Source organism: Ciconia boyciana, chromosome 1, assembly GCF_034638445.1.
Source record: "Ciconia boyciana chromosome 1, ASM3463844v1, whole genome shotgun sequence".
Taxonomy (NCBI): domain Eukaryota; kingdom Metazoa; phylum Chordata; class Aves; order Ciconiiformes; family Ciconiidae; genus Ciconia; species Ciconia boyciana.
Window position 1 is genome coordinate 193,942,409 of NC_132934.1, and position 21,092 is coordinate 193,963,500.

Here is a 21,092-nt window from a genome sequence, read left to right on the forward strand (position 1 = left end):
CACAAAAACCTCTGATTTTTAATCTCATAAAAGCTGACGCACAATGAATTCGAAGTGAGAAAACAAAAAATTTTATATTATAAAAATACATTTTTAATTAGTTGGGGTGGGGGAGGGAGAGGGAAAAAAGCCCAAAAGACATTTCTTGGGTTCATTAGATTTTAAGTTATCTACATTTCTGATATTGTGCTCCACATAAGTTTTTTCAGTTGCTAATTTCAGTTACTACACAAAGTACAACTACAGAGTTCAAAATCTGAATTCTAGATTTTGCAACTGAAGCTTTTCTTTGACTCCAGGACAAAAACTTTCAAAATGCTTGTTGAAAAAACAAGAACATTGCATTGGTTAAAATAACTCAAAAATAAACTGATTAATGATCGAGTTTAATTTTAACATATGTCAGTATCTGAATTTTAAAAAAGATTTCACCCTCAGGGAAGCACTGTCCTAACATATGAAGAAGACAAGAAGTAAAAGGAGTGGTTTAATTATGCCACAATTTTATTAACTCGCCTTGTAACACTGTCAAGCAATAAATAACGCCATACAAAAGGTCATTCTCTCCTCGATCATTTGCACCTTTTTGGAGTGGAGCCAACAGCTCTCATGCTTTCAGCCTGGGCCTGCACCCATTGCTGTGATACTATCTGCACCATTCACCTGACACTTCAGATAGGACTAGCAAAGAAAGGCATTTTTTGCACTGTGTGTTAAATCACTGAAGCACCAATATTTTTTTTACAGGTTACCTACGGCCCTTGATTTAAGTTTATTTCTGTTCTAGTTCATTAGAGAATGAAATTCTCTTGTTCATGAGCTTGTAAGCTTGTAAGCTCATGAACAGTTAGCTTGGTTGCTCCAATGTTCTTAAAACCATACCTTGAAGTGGCCGGCCAACTAAGGGACACTTGGCAACTGCTTAGTATACCCTGTGTCAGCTTTTTAGGGCAGACAGGTGTGCACCTTGAAAAGGTCAAAAATTTGTCTTTGAAGTATGCTGTGGCACAACTGAATACCTTTACAGAATAATAACCTATTATACAAAGATATTTAACAGGAATTTCAGAGGGCATTTTCCTGGCTGCCAGTCAGTATAAGAGGGGTATTAGCTATCCCGTGGCATGTGCCTCTTGCAACACCAACTCAGATCTGGTGCACCATTTACTTAGCTGCATGAATATGTGTCTGGTTTCAGCCCTTCCAGTTTAAAGAGGGCTTTTGTTTGCTTAGAAGAGGTTGTGTCTCTCTCCACTTGCTAGTGCTCCATTGCCAAGTTGTGCTTGCATTCCAATTCTTACTATCATTATTGAGCAATGTAAAAAGCCAGTCAACTAAAAAATTACTTTTAATGAAGTTCTAGTGTGTGGCTTAGTGTCTGAAAAGTTAGACTTTTCAGTGAAGTGTTATTTTAGTATATACATTTTTAGTATCAAAAAAGTACATAAATACATATTGTACTACATTAATAACTACAATAACACATATTAAATGAGCTAAAATATATTTATATATATTTTTATTTTTATACTATTTTGTATGTATGAAGTTGTTGTGGAAGGAGAAATTATAATTAATATTAAAAGACAGAACTTGTGTACCTCATGTTTTCAGCTGAATCCTCTGGCATTGGAGCAACAGTTTGGACAGCTGGGAGATTTTTGCTGGTAGCACCATTCACAAAGCTGGATGACGAAGAGGAAGAAGAAGATCCTGAGTCTACTGCACCTGTACCCCAAAAAATACAGGTCTTAATTCAGTCTGAAGAAACAGAACTTTTAGAGACTTTTAATATAGTCCTTGTCTTATTCATCTACTTTTAAGTAAGGAAATAATGTTATTTATTCTAAAAGAATTAAAACCATTCCATATGATTATCATATAAATTAATACCTTATTTTGCTAGTATAACAATAATAAGCTTAAAAAGCTATTGAAAATCAGGCAAAATAAATCCTTACCTCATTTTCATTATTCCCAAATTATATTCCAAAGATGAAAACATTTTTACATCATCCTGTAAAGCAAGATCTTTCTAAAATAAAGGTATATTTAAGACGAGCTTGAATGGAGAATAGATGTTTAACTATTTTTTTTAATATATATATGCACACACTTCTTGGCTGCCCAGTTGCAACTACAGGCAGAAAATAAAATGCAAATTAAAAAATGACAGAGAAGATAGAAAATGTATATTCCTTCAGGAAGTAAAGGGGGAAACTAGTGTCTGAGGAGTATTAAGACTCTAATTTTAATTTTTCTGTTTCCTTCCTCAAATGAAGGAGAATTTTAAGATCTTACAAGTAGGGAGGGCAGCAGGGGTATCATTTCAATGGGTTGTGAACAGCTGCCCAGAGAAAAGATGCAGACAGAGCATACATTTATACTTTATGTGATCTGGGTCAGAGCTAAGGGCTAAACTTAGACTTTAAATGCCAATCTATCATGTTTGCTGAAACGGCACTGTGAGTTCAGCCTCTCTGAAGCAAACCAGCAAAAGCTCAGAGTGGCCATGAACAGTAGTGCGAGCACTGTGATAAATGCTGTCCCTGTTCTGCTGCACAGTCCTGGTGCAACACATCACTGCAAGAGAGGTAGCAACCAACGGAGTTCAAAGCCTAAGGGACTGCAACGCTACCACAGATGAGGGTGACAGGCAAGATTTATCCAAGTTAGCAACGAGGGGTGGACAACACCAGTTTAGAGATCAATGGCATTATTCTGCCAATTTTTTAAAATGATAACTGGTAACTCCCTGTTGCTGGTCAGTTTTAGCAGTTGATACATCACTGTCCTTTGCATTACACAGGTATACATTATTTTTCAGTTTCCTGCAAAGCTCTACCAACCATTTATGGTTTCTTAACTGCTTAAGCAGCCAGCTGATAGTGAAGTAGAGGTCAAATGCTGGTAATGGTGAAAAAGTCTCTGGCAGCAGGGATGATTTTGGTTGTTTTTTAATTTGCCTTTAAATAATTTTTACTGATAAAAGAATTAAGGTAAAGAACAGAATTTTGACCTGCTCATTTAAGAAAATTTACAGTCAAAACAGTATCAAAATGCAGCAGGATTTGCTGGGCTTGCTGACGCTAGAGTAGCTGGTGAGGTTTAGACTAGGAACTAGTAGGACTAGTAGGACTAGTAGCTGGTGAGGTTTAGTAGCTGGTGAGATTTAGACTAGGAACTGATTTAGTCTGCTATTTTAATAATGCTAGTGGGAGGTGGATTGTGGCTTACAATGTGGGTTCTGACTTGGACTAAATACAAATTGTGCATGTACCCAAACACACTGAGAAGGAAACACAAAAATATAAGGGAGGCTATCTCTCCCAACCTAGGAATCACAGCAACTTCACTGGGAATAGGGTAGCTTAAAAAAGATTAAGGCTTCATATATATGTGCGTGTGTGTGCGTGTGTGTGTGTGTGTGTGTGTGCATGCATGCGCACATATTTATATTATTTAGGTATTTACATTATTTACATATTTATATTCATATATACATAGGTAACATATATTTTTATTGCTTCTTCCCAATTCCTTCCAAAGTAAAATTTTCTTCATTAAGGTTGCTGTCTAAAAATGCAGTTGCTAAGTTGTTTAACCAGCTAGGCTCCCAGAAGAGAAGGTCAAACAGACCTAGAACTACTGGATTAACACAGAAGTGAGAATCAGGATATGAATTACAGAAATCCAATCTAAAACCTATAAAACCAGTTTCTTACATAAAGAGATGAAGGAAGAAAACCTGTCTCCCAAAAGATACATTCAAAGCACTAAAAGGACTTCAGTAACATACATGTCATTACATCGTGACAGTGACATCAACTACGACAGCGATGGCAGATGGAATGTAAACACCGACTGCAATCCATGAATAACTTAAAAAAAAACACCTTCGCACAAGTCCAGCACAGAATATACCTCAAAGATTAAACTGTATTTCTAGAGTATCTGTGACATACTGTAAAAACAACTGTAAATAGGTTTGGGGGGACATCTAGTGTTTCTAAAAAATTGTATACTGTTTCTTTTTTACCACAGTAAAAAAAAAAAAGTGCTGTTCAATGAAATTCTATACACTACTTTAAAATCATTAATAACATAGATAATTTCACAGACTACAAGTATATAAACCAGAAAGTATCTGGATACTTCACATATATAACTCAAAACCTGACATACATGATCACTGTTTTAACTACCGTAGGCATAGCTTAATTAAAAATGACAAAACAAGCATTTTAATCTAATAGATATTTATGTTTTCAATGTGATACTACTTTTTTTTACTGTCGTTAGTGTGTTTAGCATTTCTCAAATGTTGATATAAAATTCAAATCTTTAAAAGATGTTGGAGGGGAAGGACTTTTCAAACTATTTCTTAAGAGAATTCATCAATAAAGCTCATTCAGATGAATTCAGGCATAAAGGGCTTTACCAAATAAGATCACTAAAGAAGTTCAGTACACCTATAGTTCTAATTAAATCTGATACTTGCTGAAATTCCATTGAATCAATACTTTTCCTTTAATCAAGCTAATCCATAGACTAGGAGACAAAACCAGTTGCATTTAAAAAAAAAAAAAGCTGTAAGATCTACCAAAAAATGCAGCTTTTAATTCACAGTGAATGTACCATGGTATCTGCAATACTGTCCTCTACTAAGAACAGTATTGGGGAAATGACTGATTTTTAAATGCAATTACTTACAAAGAAGAGCTACTACATTCCAGCCAAAACAGTTCAGATCTTTAATCAGTGAGAAGACTGAAAAGCTTACACTATTCAGTATCATTTGGAAAACAAGGTTTCCAGTGTAGGATATTTTTTGCATGACATAAGAGTACCTAAAAGGAAATCCGTTCAAGATTAACAGAAGTGGCTACACAAATGGAACTGTTCATAGAAGTGATAACATTATTCAGAGCATTCATTCCTCCCATCTGCCTCAGGATAATTAGATTTTAAGATTTTTTTTATCCTTAGAAAAATCAAAGTTCTATTACCAGGTATTAAAGGTAATCTGCAAAAGGAAAGAAAAAAAAAATGAGTGTGTCTTCATATTATTCCATGAAGCAGAAGGATGCCAAAAGCTTCCCCCTCCATTTTCTGCAACCCCAGGGAGATTTTCACTTTCTCAACCCTTGACTGAAGTTGTGATATCCTTGAAGAGAGCTCTTCTCTCAAGTGCTTTGGCTTAGTTTAGAAAGAAAACAGAACATAGCCAGGAATTTCAAAGGAGTTTAAGTAAACATCAGTTGCTCTCAGTAAGGATTCATTTCTGAATGGAAACCACAGTCTCCATGGCCAACAGGCTCCTTCATAACAGACAATCCCATTATTACTTTTATAAATAATTTTAAAAAGAAGGTCTTGTCCTCCTTCTATATGTCACAATAAACAACTGATAAGACATGACTACAGTTAAATTAGGTAGGTTCTTACTGAAAAACCTTCCAAAAATCATAGCATAATTTTCACTGACAAATACTAATTGCCCAAAATATTAACCCTCCGCAATCTCCAATATATTTATTAAGTAGGTAGTTGGCTTTACTTTCTTTGACACATAAGGAGGGATTAGTTGGTATCTATCATACAAACATCCTCTGCTACAGAGCACTGGAGAAGTTAGCTCATTTCAATTCTAAATTATGCTTATAAAACAGTATTAAGGCTATTTATTCACTTATTTAAGGCTGTGCAAGTCCAATGTGCACTATCAAAGATTATAAACATACACCAAGAGAAAACACTGGCTCTAATAAAGGCCAAGTTTTAATCTTTCCAGGTTTTTATTTTAGAAGTACAAAAACAGGAACAAAAAGATGATTAAAAAAACAAACACCACTAAAAGTAACAAAACAAAAAACAAACAAGAAAAAATGAGGGTCACAAAAATATTTAAGGACAATACCTGTTGTATTAATCATACTTTTTGGTGTAGCTCCTGTTGCAGCAAATATATTAGGTGTACTACCCGGTGGCAGTCCACTCCCAGCCGTGGCAGCTCCAACTGTGGTAACAGCCAAACTACCTGGAGGGGGTTTCTTTACTGGTACAACCACGCTCCTGTGGAAAAAGAAATAGAAGATTACTAAAAATGCACAACAGAGCTAGCAGAGTTTTTGTTTATGATGGGATTATGCTGTGTTACAACACCATTGCTGAGGAACACATAATAGTGTCAATTTTTTTAACCTTTCTGAAATAGGGTAGACTACGTTAATAGACCCTAAAACCATACTCCTATCCTTTGCCTGCAGCTTCATGTGATTCTGAGAAACTTAATTTGTCTTGCAGTGGCCACAAAACGGAAACATCCCACCACTTCATTGATATGTTGTGAACACCGCCATCACCTGTGTTCTAGATTTGCAAAGAAAATGTTAAGTGTTGGAAATGATGCCAGAATACTAGCAGTCTATATGCATGCAGTCTTAATAAGCATGTTAATTTGTTGATCTTAATGAAGTTATCTAAGACGACAACTTTTTTGCCAGTCATCTGAATATTTGAATACAGTAGTTAATTCTTCAGTACCATGCATATACTGGTCTTGCAAATATAGTTGACTAACAAACATAATTTTGCACTCGGCCTTCTGGAAAACTTTCATATTCATTTAAATCAATAGCACAGGACGTAAATTGAACATCTAAAATGTAACACAGTAAATATTTGCTTTCACAATATTGATATCTTGTCCATTTAAAAATAAGGTTTATAAAGCAGTCTTGAGAATGTGAAGCTTTTAAGAAGAGAACAGGGCTTTCATACAAAAAATCTGACATAATATCAGATATATATAGACAACATTGCATTCAAACAAACGCATTCTCACCTAATCATAAACCACTCACTTTTTTTCAAATCTCAAAACTAAAAGACTTGCTGTATGTGTTAAAAGGGAAGAAGAAGGAAAATATTACTGAGACATTTAGTTAATACTTTTTCAAGACTGGACAGCTGTCACAGTGCAGACAACTATATTTACATTTTTCCATTTAATTTTTCCATTTATCTATTAAAAACTGCTCCTAAAAAGTCTATTTCAGTAGAAAACTGGAGTGGAAAACAAACCTGAAACTAATCGTATTTGTAAAAGTTAAAAGATATACTTTCATCATCATACACACGTTTTCTGGTTAAGCAAACATACTTTTCTTTAAAAGTAATCATTGTGATCAAATAAAGGAGCAAGAAAATGCAACTGTTTAGAGTAATAAGGCCACATTTTGCTCTAGAAGTTCCTTTGGTAATTATCTTGTTACAGTTCTGTGTAAATATGCTCGCACATGATGGATCAAAAGGTGCAGAACAATTTTTTACAGTAATGTAGTTTGTTCATATATGTCTAAATCCTCAGTCTCCCTGGATTTTAAAGACTGGTGGTGCAAATTGTATTGATGATGCCATTGTGTGAATTATATACAAGTGTTATATTTTGTGATCTCCTCTTATATGATGACGCTGTACAAAACGATCCATAAGCAATTTTTTTCTTACTCTTTTTAGAGAGGTAACAGTGCCAGTTGATGTCTCTGCATTCTGAACAACAGTTTTACCACTACCCTAAAGCATGTACTATTAGAAAGGTAATTCTAGGCATACTGATGGTTTTCTGTCTCCTTCCATTTACATTAGGAGAAGATGAGTTTGCACAATGCAATAGCTATTGATCAAGATACGTGACCCTAAAATAATTGCTTTTGTCTGTAGTTAATAATCTCTTACAATCATTGCTAATATGAAGTGTTTACATAGCAGTAGCTACAGGTGAATAAAGCTGGGTCTACATGGGTTAGATTAATCTGCTCCATAACACCATGAAATTTCCTAAAATTAGCTGCTATCCACACATAAAGATCTCTAGCTCAGTTAATACTTCAGTCAAATACTTGAGTTCTGGTTGTTCAGGAATACTGCATAAGTACTCAAGAGCAGAGTGCCTGTGGTGCCATAGAAACACAAGAAATTAGGACTTGTATCTTAATTGGGAGCATCTCCCAATTATATTAATTTCATAAGGAAACTACTATCATTACCTACAGCATCTTTGTAGAGAACTGCTATAGAAAAGCTAAGATTGGTGTGAATGAAGAATGAATGGGAATATTTGGGTGCTGAGGCACAAGAAGGAAAGACACAGCTGGAAAAGGCACCTTAGACTGGCCTACGCTAATGGCACATAGATTATCAGGTCATCAAGACTGCAGGCATGTGTGTAGCTTCACAAGATAACCAGACCTTGGAGACAAAAACAGTGAACAGTGATCACTCAAAGAAGTGGGGAAGGACAGAGAGACTGTTGGCAGCTCCATAAGGGTAAAAAAAGGCATATCCAAAACCTGAAAATAGTTGCCAACCTACGAAGAACCCAGGAGATGTGAGGAAGACGTGACAGTTGGCGTCCCATGCTCTCCATGTCATTGCAGCAGATCCTGGACCTAGCATCTGGACACAAGCATGGGGGGGTGCCTGACTGCTGGACAGACTCCTTAGACACGCACCCATTCTAGTGTTTGCAAACGTGAGACAGAGTGTGAGTGAGTGAGTGAGATCTGTTTTGTTTTGGGTTTTATGTTAAGTAAAATATTTTTTTCCCTCCTATAAGGTCTGGTATTGGCATCTGCTAAATTGCTGATACAATTCCTGCAAAAGTATTTCCCACATTCCTGCTACTTTTCTAAAGAAGATGAAGCTAAATTCAAGGTCTTCCTCCTTATCTTCAGACAGCTCAGTGTTCTTTCAGAGTATCCAAAAGATCACCTGACTTTGCATAGCAAAGACCACATATGTCAACTTCACTCCTCAGACGTAATAGAATCATAGAACAGTTTGGGTTGGAAGGGACCTTTAAAGGGCATCTAGTCCAAACCCCAAATGTACTGGCCTCCTATAAAGGCAAAGATTCTTTTCTTAAGAGTGTAGTTTAAGACTGAAAATCAACTCCCATAGCAAGAAAGGACAATCCTGCCTAGATCCCACAAATACTAATGCTCTACATATGGTTGACATTCTTTTGTAGGTCTGAATCAGGACATTAAGACAGGTCAGGTGTTATTAAATTACAAATGATCAAGAAATATCAAGAGAAACCTCTCTACCATAAGAGTAGGCAAAATCAGTGAGACATTATCATCACAGACTGAAAGAAAATGCATCTTTCTGACATGTCATACATGGTGACCTTGTCAAAATGCCTCATTCCTACTGATAAAACAAAATACAGTGAGTGAATACAGAATGACATCCAGATGAAGGACACTGAAAAGCTATATGAACAACACCACAGAGTGGTCAAAAATGTGCAAAACAATCAGAGGAAGAGCAGAACAAGAAAGGTGAAAGAGGATGACTGACTGCTCTCAAGTGAAAAAAATCTTCTTTTAACCAACAAAACCACTCCAACAGCACATTCAGATATTTCTTTCATGGAGGAAGACAAAACTACAGACTAGAAGAAAAGGTTATACACACTTCGGTCATTGCATCTTAGGCCTTGTTTTCTACAACATATTTCAGACTTCCAAAATGTTCCAATATGGTCCACGTTTTTCTGAATCACATCATCATGGTCCCAAATGATCCTCAATGATTTAGTCAACAAAAGCTTAGTAGTAATTGGCTGTAGCAGTTGATTTTATTTCTCTGTTCATCAGGTAGTTTACAATTCTGAAAAGAATGGTGACTACTAATCACTATTTTGTTGCTCGATGAGTATCCTTTTTAAATAGTAAATCTAAGCCTGAAGTCATTGGAATTCACATCATGTTTAAGACAAGTGTTGTTGGTTCAACCTGCACACCACTCATGCATTGCTGGTTCATTAAATAACCTCGGCAAATGGCTACAGGATTCTTCTGGGGTTTAGTAATTTGCATGAAATAACTAGATAGAAAATAATATAATCAATGTATTGAACTGCAAAAAGAGAAAACGGAAATTAAAAAGAATACTTTCTCAAATTAACTTCCCTTAAAAATTTAGCTACCTAGTGTGGGTGACTGACAAATCAGGTTATGCAGCACTATATTTTCTCTTTCTTTCTGACCCACATTCTGTAGCTCTTCTCCATTTTAAAATCTAAAGGCCTTCCAACCTAATCACTCTGGTCAATCAAGAGGTCAGAGATAAGCCTCCAATACTGGATGTCTTGTGCTACCTATCTGAGCAGCAGCAATTAAATTAGAATCACTTTACACTCTTCTGGGATATGTGAAACCTCTTAAGGCTGAATTAATATTCTTGCTCCTCCCTTCCTCCCCCACAGCAGCAGAAAGCATGAGCATTTTCAAGAAGTGCTCTTCAAAATGCAGTACAGACTTCAGGCAGATATTTCACAGAAGTACTCTGTGTCAAACAGTAACTTCTGCCAGACATTTCAGAAGAAATCACAGTAGAAAATGGGGGACAATTTGTCTGCTAGATTACATTTTACCTTGTTCCTACAGTTAGATTAATTTAGTCTCGGAAAGGAAAGCTTAGTATTTCTTCTCTGAAAACTATTAATATTCTCCACACCTATGTACATGTCCAGTCCCTTATGAAACATGTATTGCTGATTACTCACTCTTCTTCCTGATTTCAGCCCCAGATTGTGATTTGAATCTGTAACAAGCGATCGTTAGTATGTACTAACAACACATTTTGAATCCTACTTTAGACAAACTTCTGTTAGGCTGACTGCATTAAGGTAAGATTCATCTGAAATCAAGGAGGAAACTCAGAGACAACAGTCATGGAGAAGAAAAACTGGATAAAAAAAAAGTGAGGTATACTGAAGAGATATGGAAGGCTCACAGAAGTATCTAATCTTTGAGACTTATGCAAATGAAACCTTAGTGCTGATTGCCTAGTTCAGCCATATGAAAGATATGCCTCTTTCATGCCATATGAAAGAATAATATGGATTCTTTCAATCATTTGATACCACACATTCATCAAAATATCAAAATCTTAAAGTACATAAAATGATCCTCATCTACTCAACACAAATTGCTTGTTTCTAAAGAGAAGAAAGGGAGTAATCTCAGGTATGGTTTAAGGACAAGGGCATGAAGATCATTGATCTTCGCTCTCGGATAAAGCAAGAGAGTGAGTATTTACCCTCAGTGAAATTCCCAGTCACTAGTATCTCCTTTGCATTCAGGATAAATTAGCTGAAGCATCTAAAATGATCTAAAATATTGACAAGAAGCCAGGAAAACCTGTAAGATATTAAAAAGCTAACTATCAAGAAAGATGAATGGTCTTGGCTGAACAAAGAAATTGGAAATACTGGAAATTTAATGAATTTGAAGAATGTTAATAGAATATAACCGAAAATGTCATGTATTAAATGCCAGAAACATAATTGAATAAAGAAAAAAACAAAGAAACAAACAGCATGAGGTATAGACTGGGGAAGGGCAAGGAACCTAATCCTGCATCTGTGATGCAAAAAAATCCAAAAAAGCAAGAGCTAAAAAGCCACAGTCTTGTAAATGTCAAAACAGCTTTAATAGTGATTTTACAGTGGCCTATTGGGGTAAAAAAGTAAGATAAAAATCCAGTATAATTTTCAGCTGTATATCCAGTGAATCATATTAAAGACTAGAGAGATCCTGGTTTCTCCTGATAAAACATACATAAAGCTTCAGTTGAGATATAGCTACAGTTCCATGCATATGAATATTAAAAGACGTACATCACACAGGTTATAAGAAGAGTTTTGAAAGAGTTACCTGTGTACAGATTGCTAAATGACAGACAAGAGGACTATGATTACAGCTAGATGAAAAAAATTGAGGGTTTTAATACAGCAAATTTTGGTTTGGACTTGAACATATCAATAAATTTGGGATTAAATTGTTCTAAATGAACAGCTGAGATGGAGATGTGCTTCCACCTTGTCCCCCATTGTATTTAGTAAACGAGTGGCTAAGACACTCCCTAGGAATACAGACAACGCAACTTCAGCTCCCTTGTCTGTCTAACAGGATCTGAAACCCTACCTCCCATTCTCTGGAGTGTATTTTAACTGCTGTTTAGAAAATATATTCTAGAGAGAGGAGCTCTCAAGTCCTTCCTTTGGATCACAATCTCCACTGCACAAAGATCACAAAAATTATTGAGAGTGAACTGGAACCCCAGATGAGTCACTTAACTCCCACATGGAACCCCAGATGAGTCACTTAACTCCCACATTACTGATTAATTTTTTCATTCACATGTTCACAAATTACTGTAATACGCGAAGTAATGGGGAATGCAATGACTAAATACAGACAGCACCTGTAACTGTCCCTTCTTGATTCACGGGAGAGGTGCTCTGTTTTCTCCAATTATTTTTTAATTATAAACTTTAAAAAGTAATCTTTTCTGCTGGGAGAAGACTAAAACATATTTATTCATAACTCATTTTTATTAAGTTTTCAGGAAAATCAAATCTATTTTTCAGCAATCATCTTTTGGAGAATCTAATGACTAACAGGAATATAATGTGCTAATTTAGCTATTTTATTTAAATGACTGTGTAGACCACTGCATATCAATGATCTCCCAAAGGTGGGCAATAATAAAACAGACAGATATTCAACCTCTCTGTTTGAGCCTTCAGTGCATCTTCTCTCACAGTTCTTGTCTTTTTCCCACTCTGTCAACCAGTAAAAAAAAAAAAAAAGAAAAAAAGTTTATTCTAGTAACACACATAGATACTGAGTAGTCCTTCTAAGTATAACCTACATACATAAAACATAGATTTTTATCTAAACAGACTTTTTGAAGACCTTCTTCTCTGTACTAACTGGCAGGACATGTATCAGCCGTGACTGGATTTCACAAGATGTCCACCTTTTCTAGAACATAAATACCTTTAAAACTGGCCCCAAGGACCTTCGGGGGGGGGGGGAAGGAGGGGGGAGGAAGAACCGCCAAACCAAGACTAAAATACTTCAAAAGTGTGTCCTTCAAAATATTTCAAAATATGCTTGTAAAGACTTCATTGAGCATTTAAACTATGCAAACCCATAGTTTTCCAATTTAAGAAGTGATAATGGATTAAAAGGGAATAAGGTATTTAATAGCAGCAAAAATAACTGATCTTCTCATTTCCAGGAACTCAAGATTTTCTGCTTATGCAAGCATGCTTCCTATTGAAATAAGTCTGCTAAGTACAGAAAATATATGTAAATTACCCCACTTTGAAAAAATAATAAATGAGACACAAAACCAAGAGCAGTCTCAATTTCAATAGTAGCACCCCTCTAAAAACACTGCACTAGAAAAAAGTGGAATGGAACAAACGTAAGCTTCAGAATGCAGTCCTGGGTAGAATCACAAATAAATTCACAAACATTAATGGTCTAGGATGTGTCTAGTGGGACAAATGCAAATTGACAAAAAAAAACCAGAAACAAGAAATCCCCAAACCCTAAAAATCAATAACAGGGACTGATTTTTGTCAGACAAAAGATGAGAAAGCAAAAAAGAAATATTGGTGAGTTATGATCCATTAGTTGCAAATCTAGATGAAATAACCCTTTGTGTTTGCTTCTAAAAACGTCATCCTGGATGCCATTTTCAAGGAATTCAGTTTGACATTAAAAGACATATCATAACTTTGAGGATCCAGGCTCCAGTGTCCCAGAAATCTGTTTATATAGCTCATAATGTAATTACAGCTACCTTAAGACAGATGAGGCAGAAGGCAGAGATATATTGAAAACTAATTGAAAAATGCAGTTGTCCAGAAGCACTTGTGGGGAAGAGGTCTCTGAAAAGCTGCTCAAAGCTTCAGAGTTTGAAGTGAAATTTTTGATGTTGTCACTCTCAATCTATTGAAGAGCTGACAGACAATCAAACCCGTCTGGCTGGCTGGCAGCTCATTTTGCTGGCAGGTGGCAAACAATTAGACACACCAATTTGTGCCTCCTGATGACATTAAAGCATGAAACTAAGTTGTATGCAGGGCCTAGTGATTTGTGTGAAAGCATTTCAAAAATAATACTCTTTGCCGTGGCAACTCATTTCAGACTGCCACCTCCCATTACGGCTTTGAGCGGTGAAGACGACAGACTTGAGTTACGTGCGGTGCAAGGCCGCTTCTGTTCAATCCGTCATCAGCGCCCCCCGAGACCTCAATCCCCTCCTTTCATCAATATCACCTCATCATTTACATTCGATAGTACTTGAACTGCTGCATACATTAACTACACACAAGTCCTATTTGATAAAACATGTTGGACACATTTTCTGCTTTTATATTTCATTTATAACTGCACAAATTCTACAGAAGAATACACTGTAGCCTATTACACAATGACTCTTATGAACATATTAGCAATGTACAATTAAAAGAACATGCAGAGCAAAACACGTCTTATTAAATGATAAAAAAGAATTCTTAATTTCAGTTCTATTTACAGGAGTTTGCTTTGTATGGCATTTACCTGCATTTAAGATCAGTGATTATAGTTAAAGAAATATCTGTAAAACAGCAAAGATGCTGTTATTTTTCTAGTAATTGTTACCTCAAGTCTTCTTTTACAAGGCACTCAGCCACCCAAATGCAAAAATAAAATAAGTCTAGCCTCACAAGGACTAAGAATATCTTTTGATTAAAGTGAAAAATGCATTTCTCTAACCTTGATTTGCTTATAAATATGGAATCACTGTGTATATTTTATAAAAACTGAAACAAATAAAACCTGACAAAACAATACACTCCATTGCTCATGATTCTCCCTAGAGAGAATAAACATGACCAATAGACACATTGCTCAGTGAAGTACCAAAAGCTGCATACACTACAGCAACAGAAGATCCTACAGAAATATGGTCCACAGGCATAGTGTTAGCTTTTAAGAAATATGCAGTGTATATTATTTAATATACACTAAACCTTTTAATATATATTTAATATATTAAATTTATTTAATATATATTTAATATACACTAAACCCCTAACCTTTGTTTCACCCCCCATGAAAAGTTATAGGGTCAGGATCTCAATCTGCTCCTCCTTCATAATTTGAAAAAGAAAAGCGACACACACCACCACCCATCTTTTGCCTCCAAAGATTGCCACAGTGGTCAAGTAAGTACTTTGAAAATATGAGCAAACTGCACAGAGAAGTATCTGCCTGAACAGTAGTCATCATTCCGTAATGCAGCCATGAGGTGCAACCAGTCAGTTGAGGTCCTGTGGGCTAAGAACACCAGTATTTTTATCAAGATGCCCACAGTTCAATAATATCTGTTTAGTTGGAAGACAGATTCTAACACTTCCTGATCTGCTGGGACCTGCCTGAACCTGCCAATTTTCCCTTCATAGTTGCTGGTTATATTAAAAAGCATGATCTACCTCACTCACCAAAATCAGGTAGCAGGATCTTGTATTGGAGAAATAAAATATCCCAGCAAAATTGATGTAAATGGGTCTTCTTTTGCCTAAACTCCAACCATTACCACTTTTTTTGCTGAAGAAGTAAACAATGCCAAAGGCTGACATGGTACAATGCATGCTACCAAGATACAAACACAGCAGTACACTTTTTACAGGAAATCATGGAATTGCAACTTGGTCAGGAGGGTAACAGGATAGGGAAAAAACAAACCACTAAACCCTCTGGCTCCTAAGCAAACTTACTAAGTATGAAATGCCTATCAAAATCCGTAAGCTCTAGACATGAAGCACCTCTCAAATAATTCCATAATTCTGTATTAGCAACCACTAATAATGATATTCAAAATGTACAAGCACTCACATTGTTGCAAGAAGAATCTAATGAAGGTGCTCACGCTAAACGCAGGTTATGGCCAACCTACTGTAGTCCGTTAGAGTTTTTAATGCTTTCTTATAAAGGTATAATTTAGAAATGCAGAATAAAACTCATCTCTTCAATCATCTTCATGTTAAGTTCCCACTAACGATGACAAAGACATCATGAGGTGATACGCTCCATCTTAATTTAAGTGTCTAGCATTTTGTGAATTAACAACAACTCTCTGAATGAAGTATTTTTCTTAATTGACCCAGGTAGAAATTTAGCTGAATAGGTTCAACTAAAGTAACCTTTTGGCGGTTACAGTTAGGTGCTATTAATTCCACACACAGCACAAATTTTTGTACTGCTTAATGTACAACAGTGCATTCTGGAATATGATGGTTCCTCACAGAGGACAAGGAAAAATTCCTAACTGTATAGGAAAAAAAACATTTTTCACATCACATTGAAATCACTCTAAAATCAAAACATGCAGATTGATGAACAGAAAAATATCCTCTTCATTAAGAGCTGCTAAATGAGCTTTCTCTGGAATGGCCTTAAGACATAAAATATTATTAGAAAGGGATATATTCTTTGCTTCTAAAGCACATTTCATTTTTGCTATCTCGATCCAATCTTCTTTGTTACAACAGATGCTATCTGATTGTTTATTGAATTATTTCAGAAAAGCAGCCTCAGTACTAATATATACAGTCAAAAAGGCATCAGCTTTTCTACGGAATTCATAATGAAAAAGCGCTTCTTCACTTTTATTCTAAAATTCTCATGTATCTTCTTGCACTTTGCTGCTTACATTATGCTGAAAACATCGATTGCGTAGTTTTTCTTAAGACTTTAATGAAGACATTTCTGACATTTTTGCAGGTTTCCTGTAAATGCAGATGGATTTTTCTCATAAATCACAACATAGCGGTTTTCTTGTTTCATTATTTATTTCCTCCAGAATTTTAGTTCTTGTACCTGCATGACGAACTAATATATTTCTACAACTTTGCTTAAAATTTTGAGACATATTTTACCATACCTTTGAGTTAAGTCGATTCCATTTTTTACTTTTTTAAAACATTTTTATGAAGAAATTTCAGGGATCTTGTCATACTGGAAAATGTAACCACATCAACACTCATAAGAGTTAGCTCTTTGCACAGGTTAAGACTGAGCCCACAACTGATCAGGTTACCCTTCTTCTGGAAGGTTGTTGTCAATTGCACATCTTAGCACAACCTCTATGTTCAGGATAACTGAGATGGACTGGACATTTAAAGAAAAGTATATTCATTAGAAGCTGAAAAGCTACAGCCTAAAAAGAGAAACAAAGGACTCTTTGTGGAAATGTTCAGCAGTTTATTTTTAAACACTAACTTTTGAGCATATTTGCTGTTTAAAGACCTAAAAGGAAACTGGTTTCCACCATGACCATGCAAACAATTTGCCATGGTCAAAGCATTTCAGCACCAGAAAACAGTGCAATGATGGATCCAATTAAGATTTAAGCCTTTGAAAGAATATTTGACTGAATTTCTGCACAGTCTGTTCTATATCAGCAGATATTACCACTCCTCCTCACTAAAATGCTGTTTTAAAGGAAAAAAGATTTTATTGCAAAAATATTTTTTACAACAGACTTGTTTTCCACGTACCTCGTAGAGTTTTATTCACTGCTGACAGAGAAAAGCAAGGTTAATTACTTTTGTCTATACTATACGGTCCATTTTGGTAACTCAGAAAAGGAGAAGCAATGCAGTTGTTTTTTAACATAGTCTAATACAAACCAATAGAAGAATAACCATGTTTAAAAAAAAATCCTTCAAACTTCTGAATTACATCAATATAAAATAATGAATCCAGCCATATACCTGTCAAATGAGTGAAACTGCATGGGAAGAATAGCCTGAGCTTCTCTCTTCAGTGCAGGATCTGGGTAAGGGATCGGATCCGGACCACATTCTGCAATTTCAACAGGGGCTGCCACAAGACTTTTCAGTATTTCCTTGACATTGATGCCTTTACTTTGGCTGATACTAGATATCGATGATGCGGGTTTCAGGATTTCACTGGGGCTTTCCGTTAAGCTCTCCTGAGATTTCTTCACTTCCGAAGACAAAGTAGACAACAGCTCGCTCATAGCATCAGGGCCTGTGCTGGTCTCCAAGTCTGTCCCATTCAAAATACTGGGCATCTGTTCATCTCCAATTCCAGAATCTGTATGAGGAATAGAGCTTTCCAGCTGAATATCTTCAACTGGTGTCGGTGTTTCTTTTTCTTTGATATTTTCTGGAAATACAGTTGGGGTCTCTGCAGTGAAATAGAGATTATGAACAATATTTATAACTTAGTCTTTGTTCCTAAAAATATGATCATAAGGTTTTACAAGACAAAAATGTGTCAGAATGCCCACAAATCTTTGTAGTTTAAACCTTAAAAAATCATTTTACATACAAAACATTTTTCTTTCAACAGCTGTTTGGCATATATAAGGGCTTGGAACAGGAAGCCCAAAGTTGCATTATGCAAGCTCAGTGACATTTAGAAATTACAGCCAACAACTCACACAGTAATCAAATAGCAAAATAAGGCCAGCAAAAAAACCATTAAAAATTATAACCTATCGACTGCATATCTGTATGATCTGTGGGACTACTGGAAGAGAAAAATGTGATCACTTATGGTATAGGATTACTATAAAATTTAGTCTTTTTATAGCTGTCAGCAAATATTAAGCTTGCATACAAAAGAAAACTGCTAGACCTTTTGTTTGCTTTGTCTTTTTAAAAAATGTGTATTATACACATTTTTAGACACATATCATTATATTGAACACAAATTTATTTATACATGAATGAAAAAAAGAAGCGTTATTGTTGATTCTTACTCCCCCTTCCCCACAAAAGGTAAAATTCTGTAATTCTTTCAGGCAAATGTTAAGAACAAAATAAACAGAGCTTTACAGAGATGGGCAGGTGAAATCTGTTGAGTTTGGAACATTTCCAGATTGAAATGGACTCTACAACATCTTGTAACCGAGAAAAGCGTACCTTTATTAATTACTTCAGTGAAACAGACACAACTACTTCATTAAATAAGAATAATTTGCTATGCTTAGTGGAAAGTTAGCTAGAGTTGTGAATAACTTCCATATTCATCTTTTTGGTTATGTTTTTTTAGAGCAACAGACTGTGGCTATTTTTAATGACAAAAAGCTTGCACTCAAACAGATTCTTTAGTTTATTTTCAAACTACATTATTTTCATTGGATCACTTGCCTTGATTATAAAATTTAGCTGGCCTATGTATGAAATAGGAACACTTTTTTTTTTTTTTGATGGTTCTGATATAGCAGTTTAGATATTATGGAAAATATTTTACAACATACTTAGATGAAGCTCTGCCCTCCTGACTATTCCAAACAAAATGTGCTTCAGCAATATAACTTTAATAACAACCACATAACTTAGTACCAATTGTTTGATACAGTCAGGTGTAAAATATCTATATATTTACCACATGGACATAAGTGTGCATGTATCCATGTGCACATAAAAAATTCTATATGAGATTATTTATGTGTTTGAACAAATGGTAGTGTAAACCTCTTCATGCGTACAAGTACTAACAAATAGATATAGATAGCACAGAAGAGGCTTTTAAATATAGAAAGCAGAATAACCCATTATAAGGAGTACTGTTTTCTTCTTTTAACAGCCATAAATGCTGAAGCCACTTCCTTCTCTTTCTCCTAAGTGCCTTAAACACATCTTATCAAACAGATATGAGCCCTGCTTTGTGAAGCAGGAAGTAGAAACTGGATTTATGAGCTGCATAAAATGCACTTAGCATCTGCCAGGTCAGGAAGTAAAAAAATCCGTATCTACTTAGTACTGCCTATATTTGGCACAGGACATCTGATCCATAGAATGATCCTAATGAATTTTCTGCTTGTTTGTCTCTTTAAACTTCATCCATACAAAGACAACCCTTTTCAACTAAAGGGAAGAGTAGGACTGGACTGCCAGTCAAGCAGATTGTTGCCCTTGTAATGTATGGTAAGTAAAATAGCATAAGGCTCCATTATTACGTAAATGAAAAGAGGGCACTGAAAAATGAAGACGGTTCACTACATGGGGAAGTTAGAGTACACCTAACCTCAATTTTCATTAAGGTCAACAATGCTGAACACAAACTTAAAGACAGGAAAGCTAATGGAAATGCGGTGGTGGAAATTCAAATACCCTAACTAAACCAGAAGAAAGATTTTAATGTATTAAAATCATGGGAATGAACTGACTCCAAGCCAATTTTGAAAGAAATAGTCTATGAAATTACTGGTCTAGTAGCAAGTACTTTCGCCAAACAGGTAAGTGGTGATAGCAACACATGACTGGAGAAAACCACACATGGCTTCTCTTTTTAAGAAAGGGGAAAAAAATGATCTGGACAACTACAAGCCTTCAACAGTAAGCAAGGTTTCAGGATTTATTTTGGAGTAAAGAATAGTAACGGAATGGAATGAGACAGATTACAAAATGGCTTTGCTAAAAGAGCTTTTTAAATATTTATTGCTCAAAGAAAATAAGGGCCAATGTAATAAAATTCAGTAAAGCTGAGGTTGTCACAACAGGTAGTAATTTAGTCAGGAGAACCTGGAAATTAATAGAAGGTGGGAAAAGAAACTGGCTAAGAAGGAGCCATAAAATAGTTTCAAAAGAAAAAAAACATCAGACTGAGGAAAACTACCAAGGGAGTTATCTTATTTAAAATTTTAATAAAGATTTGAGGTGAAAAAGTAAAAACATTCTGGTGAAATTTGCTGATGACAAAGTTACAAGGTACAATTGATGCACAGAAGGATGATTGTAAGAAAGCATTATGACAGAACTGCAAACTACATTTAATAGTGAAAAGCTATGCATCCAGTGACTAACAGAGATTCCCATCGTAACTGGAATTCATCAACTGGAAATGACTGAAGAGAAGGACCTGGATACATCAATCACTGGTAACTATTCAGTTACCAATACAACACTGCCATGGAAAAGGCAAATGTGATTCCAAACTTTTCTGAAGAAATAGCTCCGGCAACAGTTAAGTATTAATGGCATGAGAGAAGGCTTTGGTAGGGTTCATTATGGAATACTGTATGCTGCTGTATTTGAGGAAGATGGATGTGCCACTATGGAGATCCACAGTGATCGACTGTTGCAGAAAAAGAGTTTGGCTGATATAGTCTGGCCAAACTAATACTGAGAGAGTATACAACAGCTATTACACATATATTTTCAGGATGCAAACTCCAGAAAAAGGATTTAAGCTAAA

At 35.6% G+C, this 21,092-nt stretch overlaps 1 protein-coding gene across 4 annotated transcripts in view; it reads right to left on the reverse strand.

The window, feature by feature from the left end:
- The window catches only part of NBEA (neurobeachin), a 522,877-nt gene that overhangs the window by 292,581 nt on the left and 209,204 nt on the right, over positions 1-21,092 (reverse strand). For all 4 annotated transcript variants that reach the window (XM_072854755.1, XM_072854781.1, XM_072854766.1 and 1 more), the window contains 3 exons: positions 17,636-18,074; positions 5,921-6,075; positions 1,602-1,728 (listed from right to left, as the gene is read on the reverse strand). In XM_072854755.1, coding sequence (XP_072710856.1) covers positions 1,602-1,728; positions 5,921-6,075; positions 17,636-18,074 — 721 coding nt within the window. The remainder of the gene's footprint in view (positions 1-1,601; positions 1,729-5,920; positions 6,076-17,635; positions 18,075-21,092) is intronic.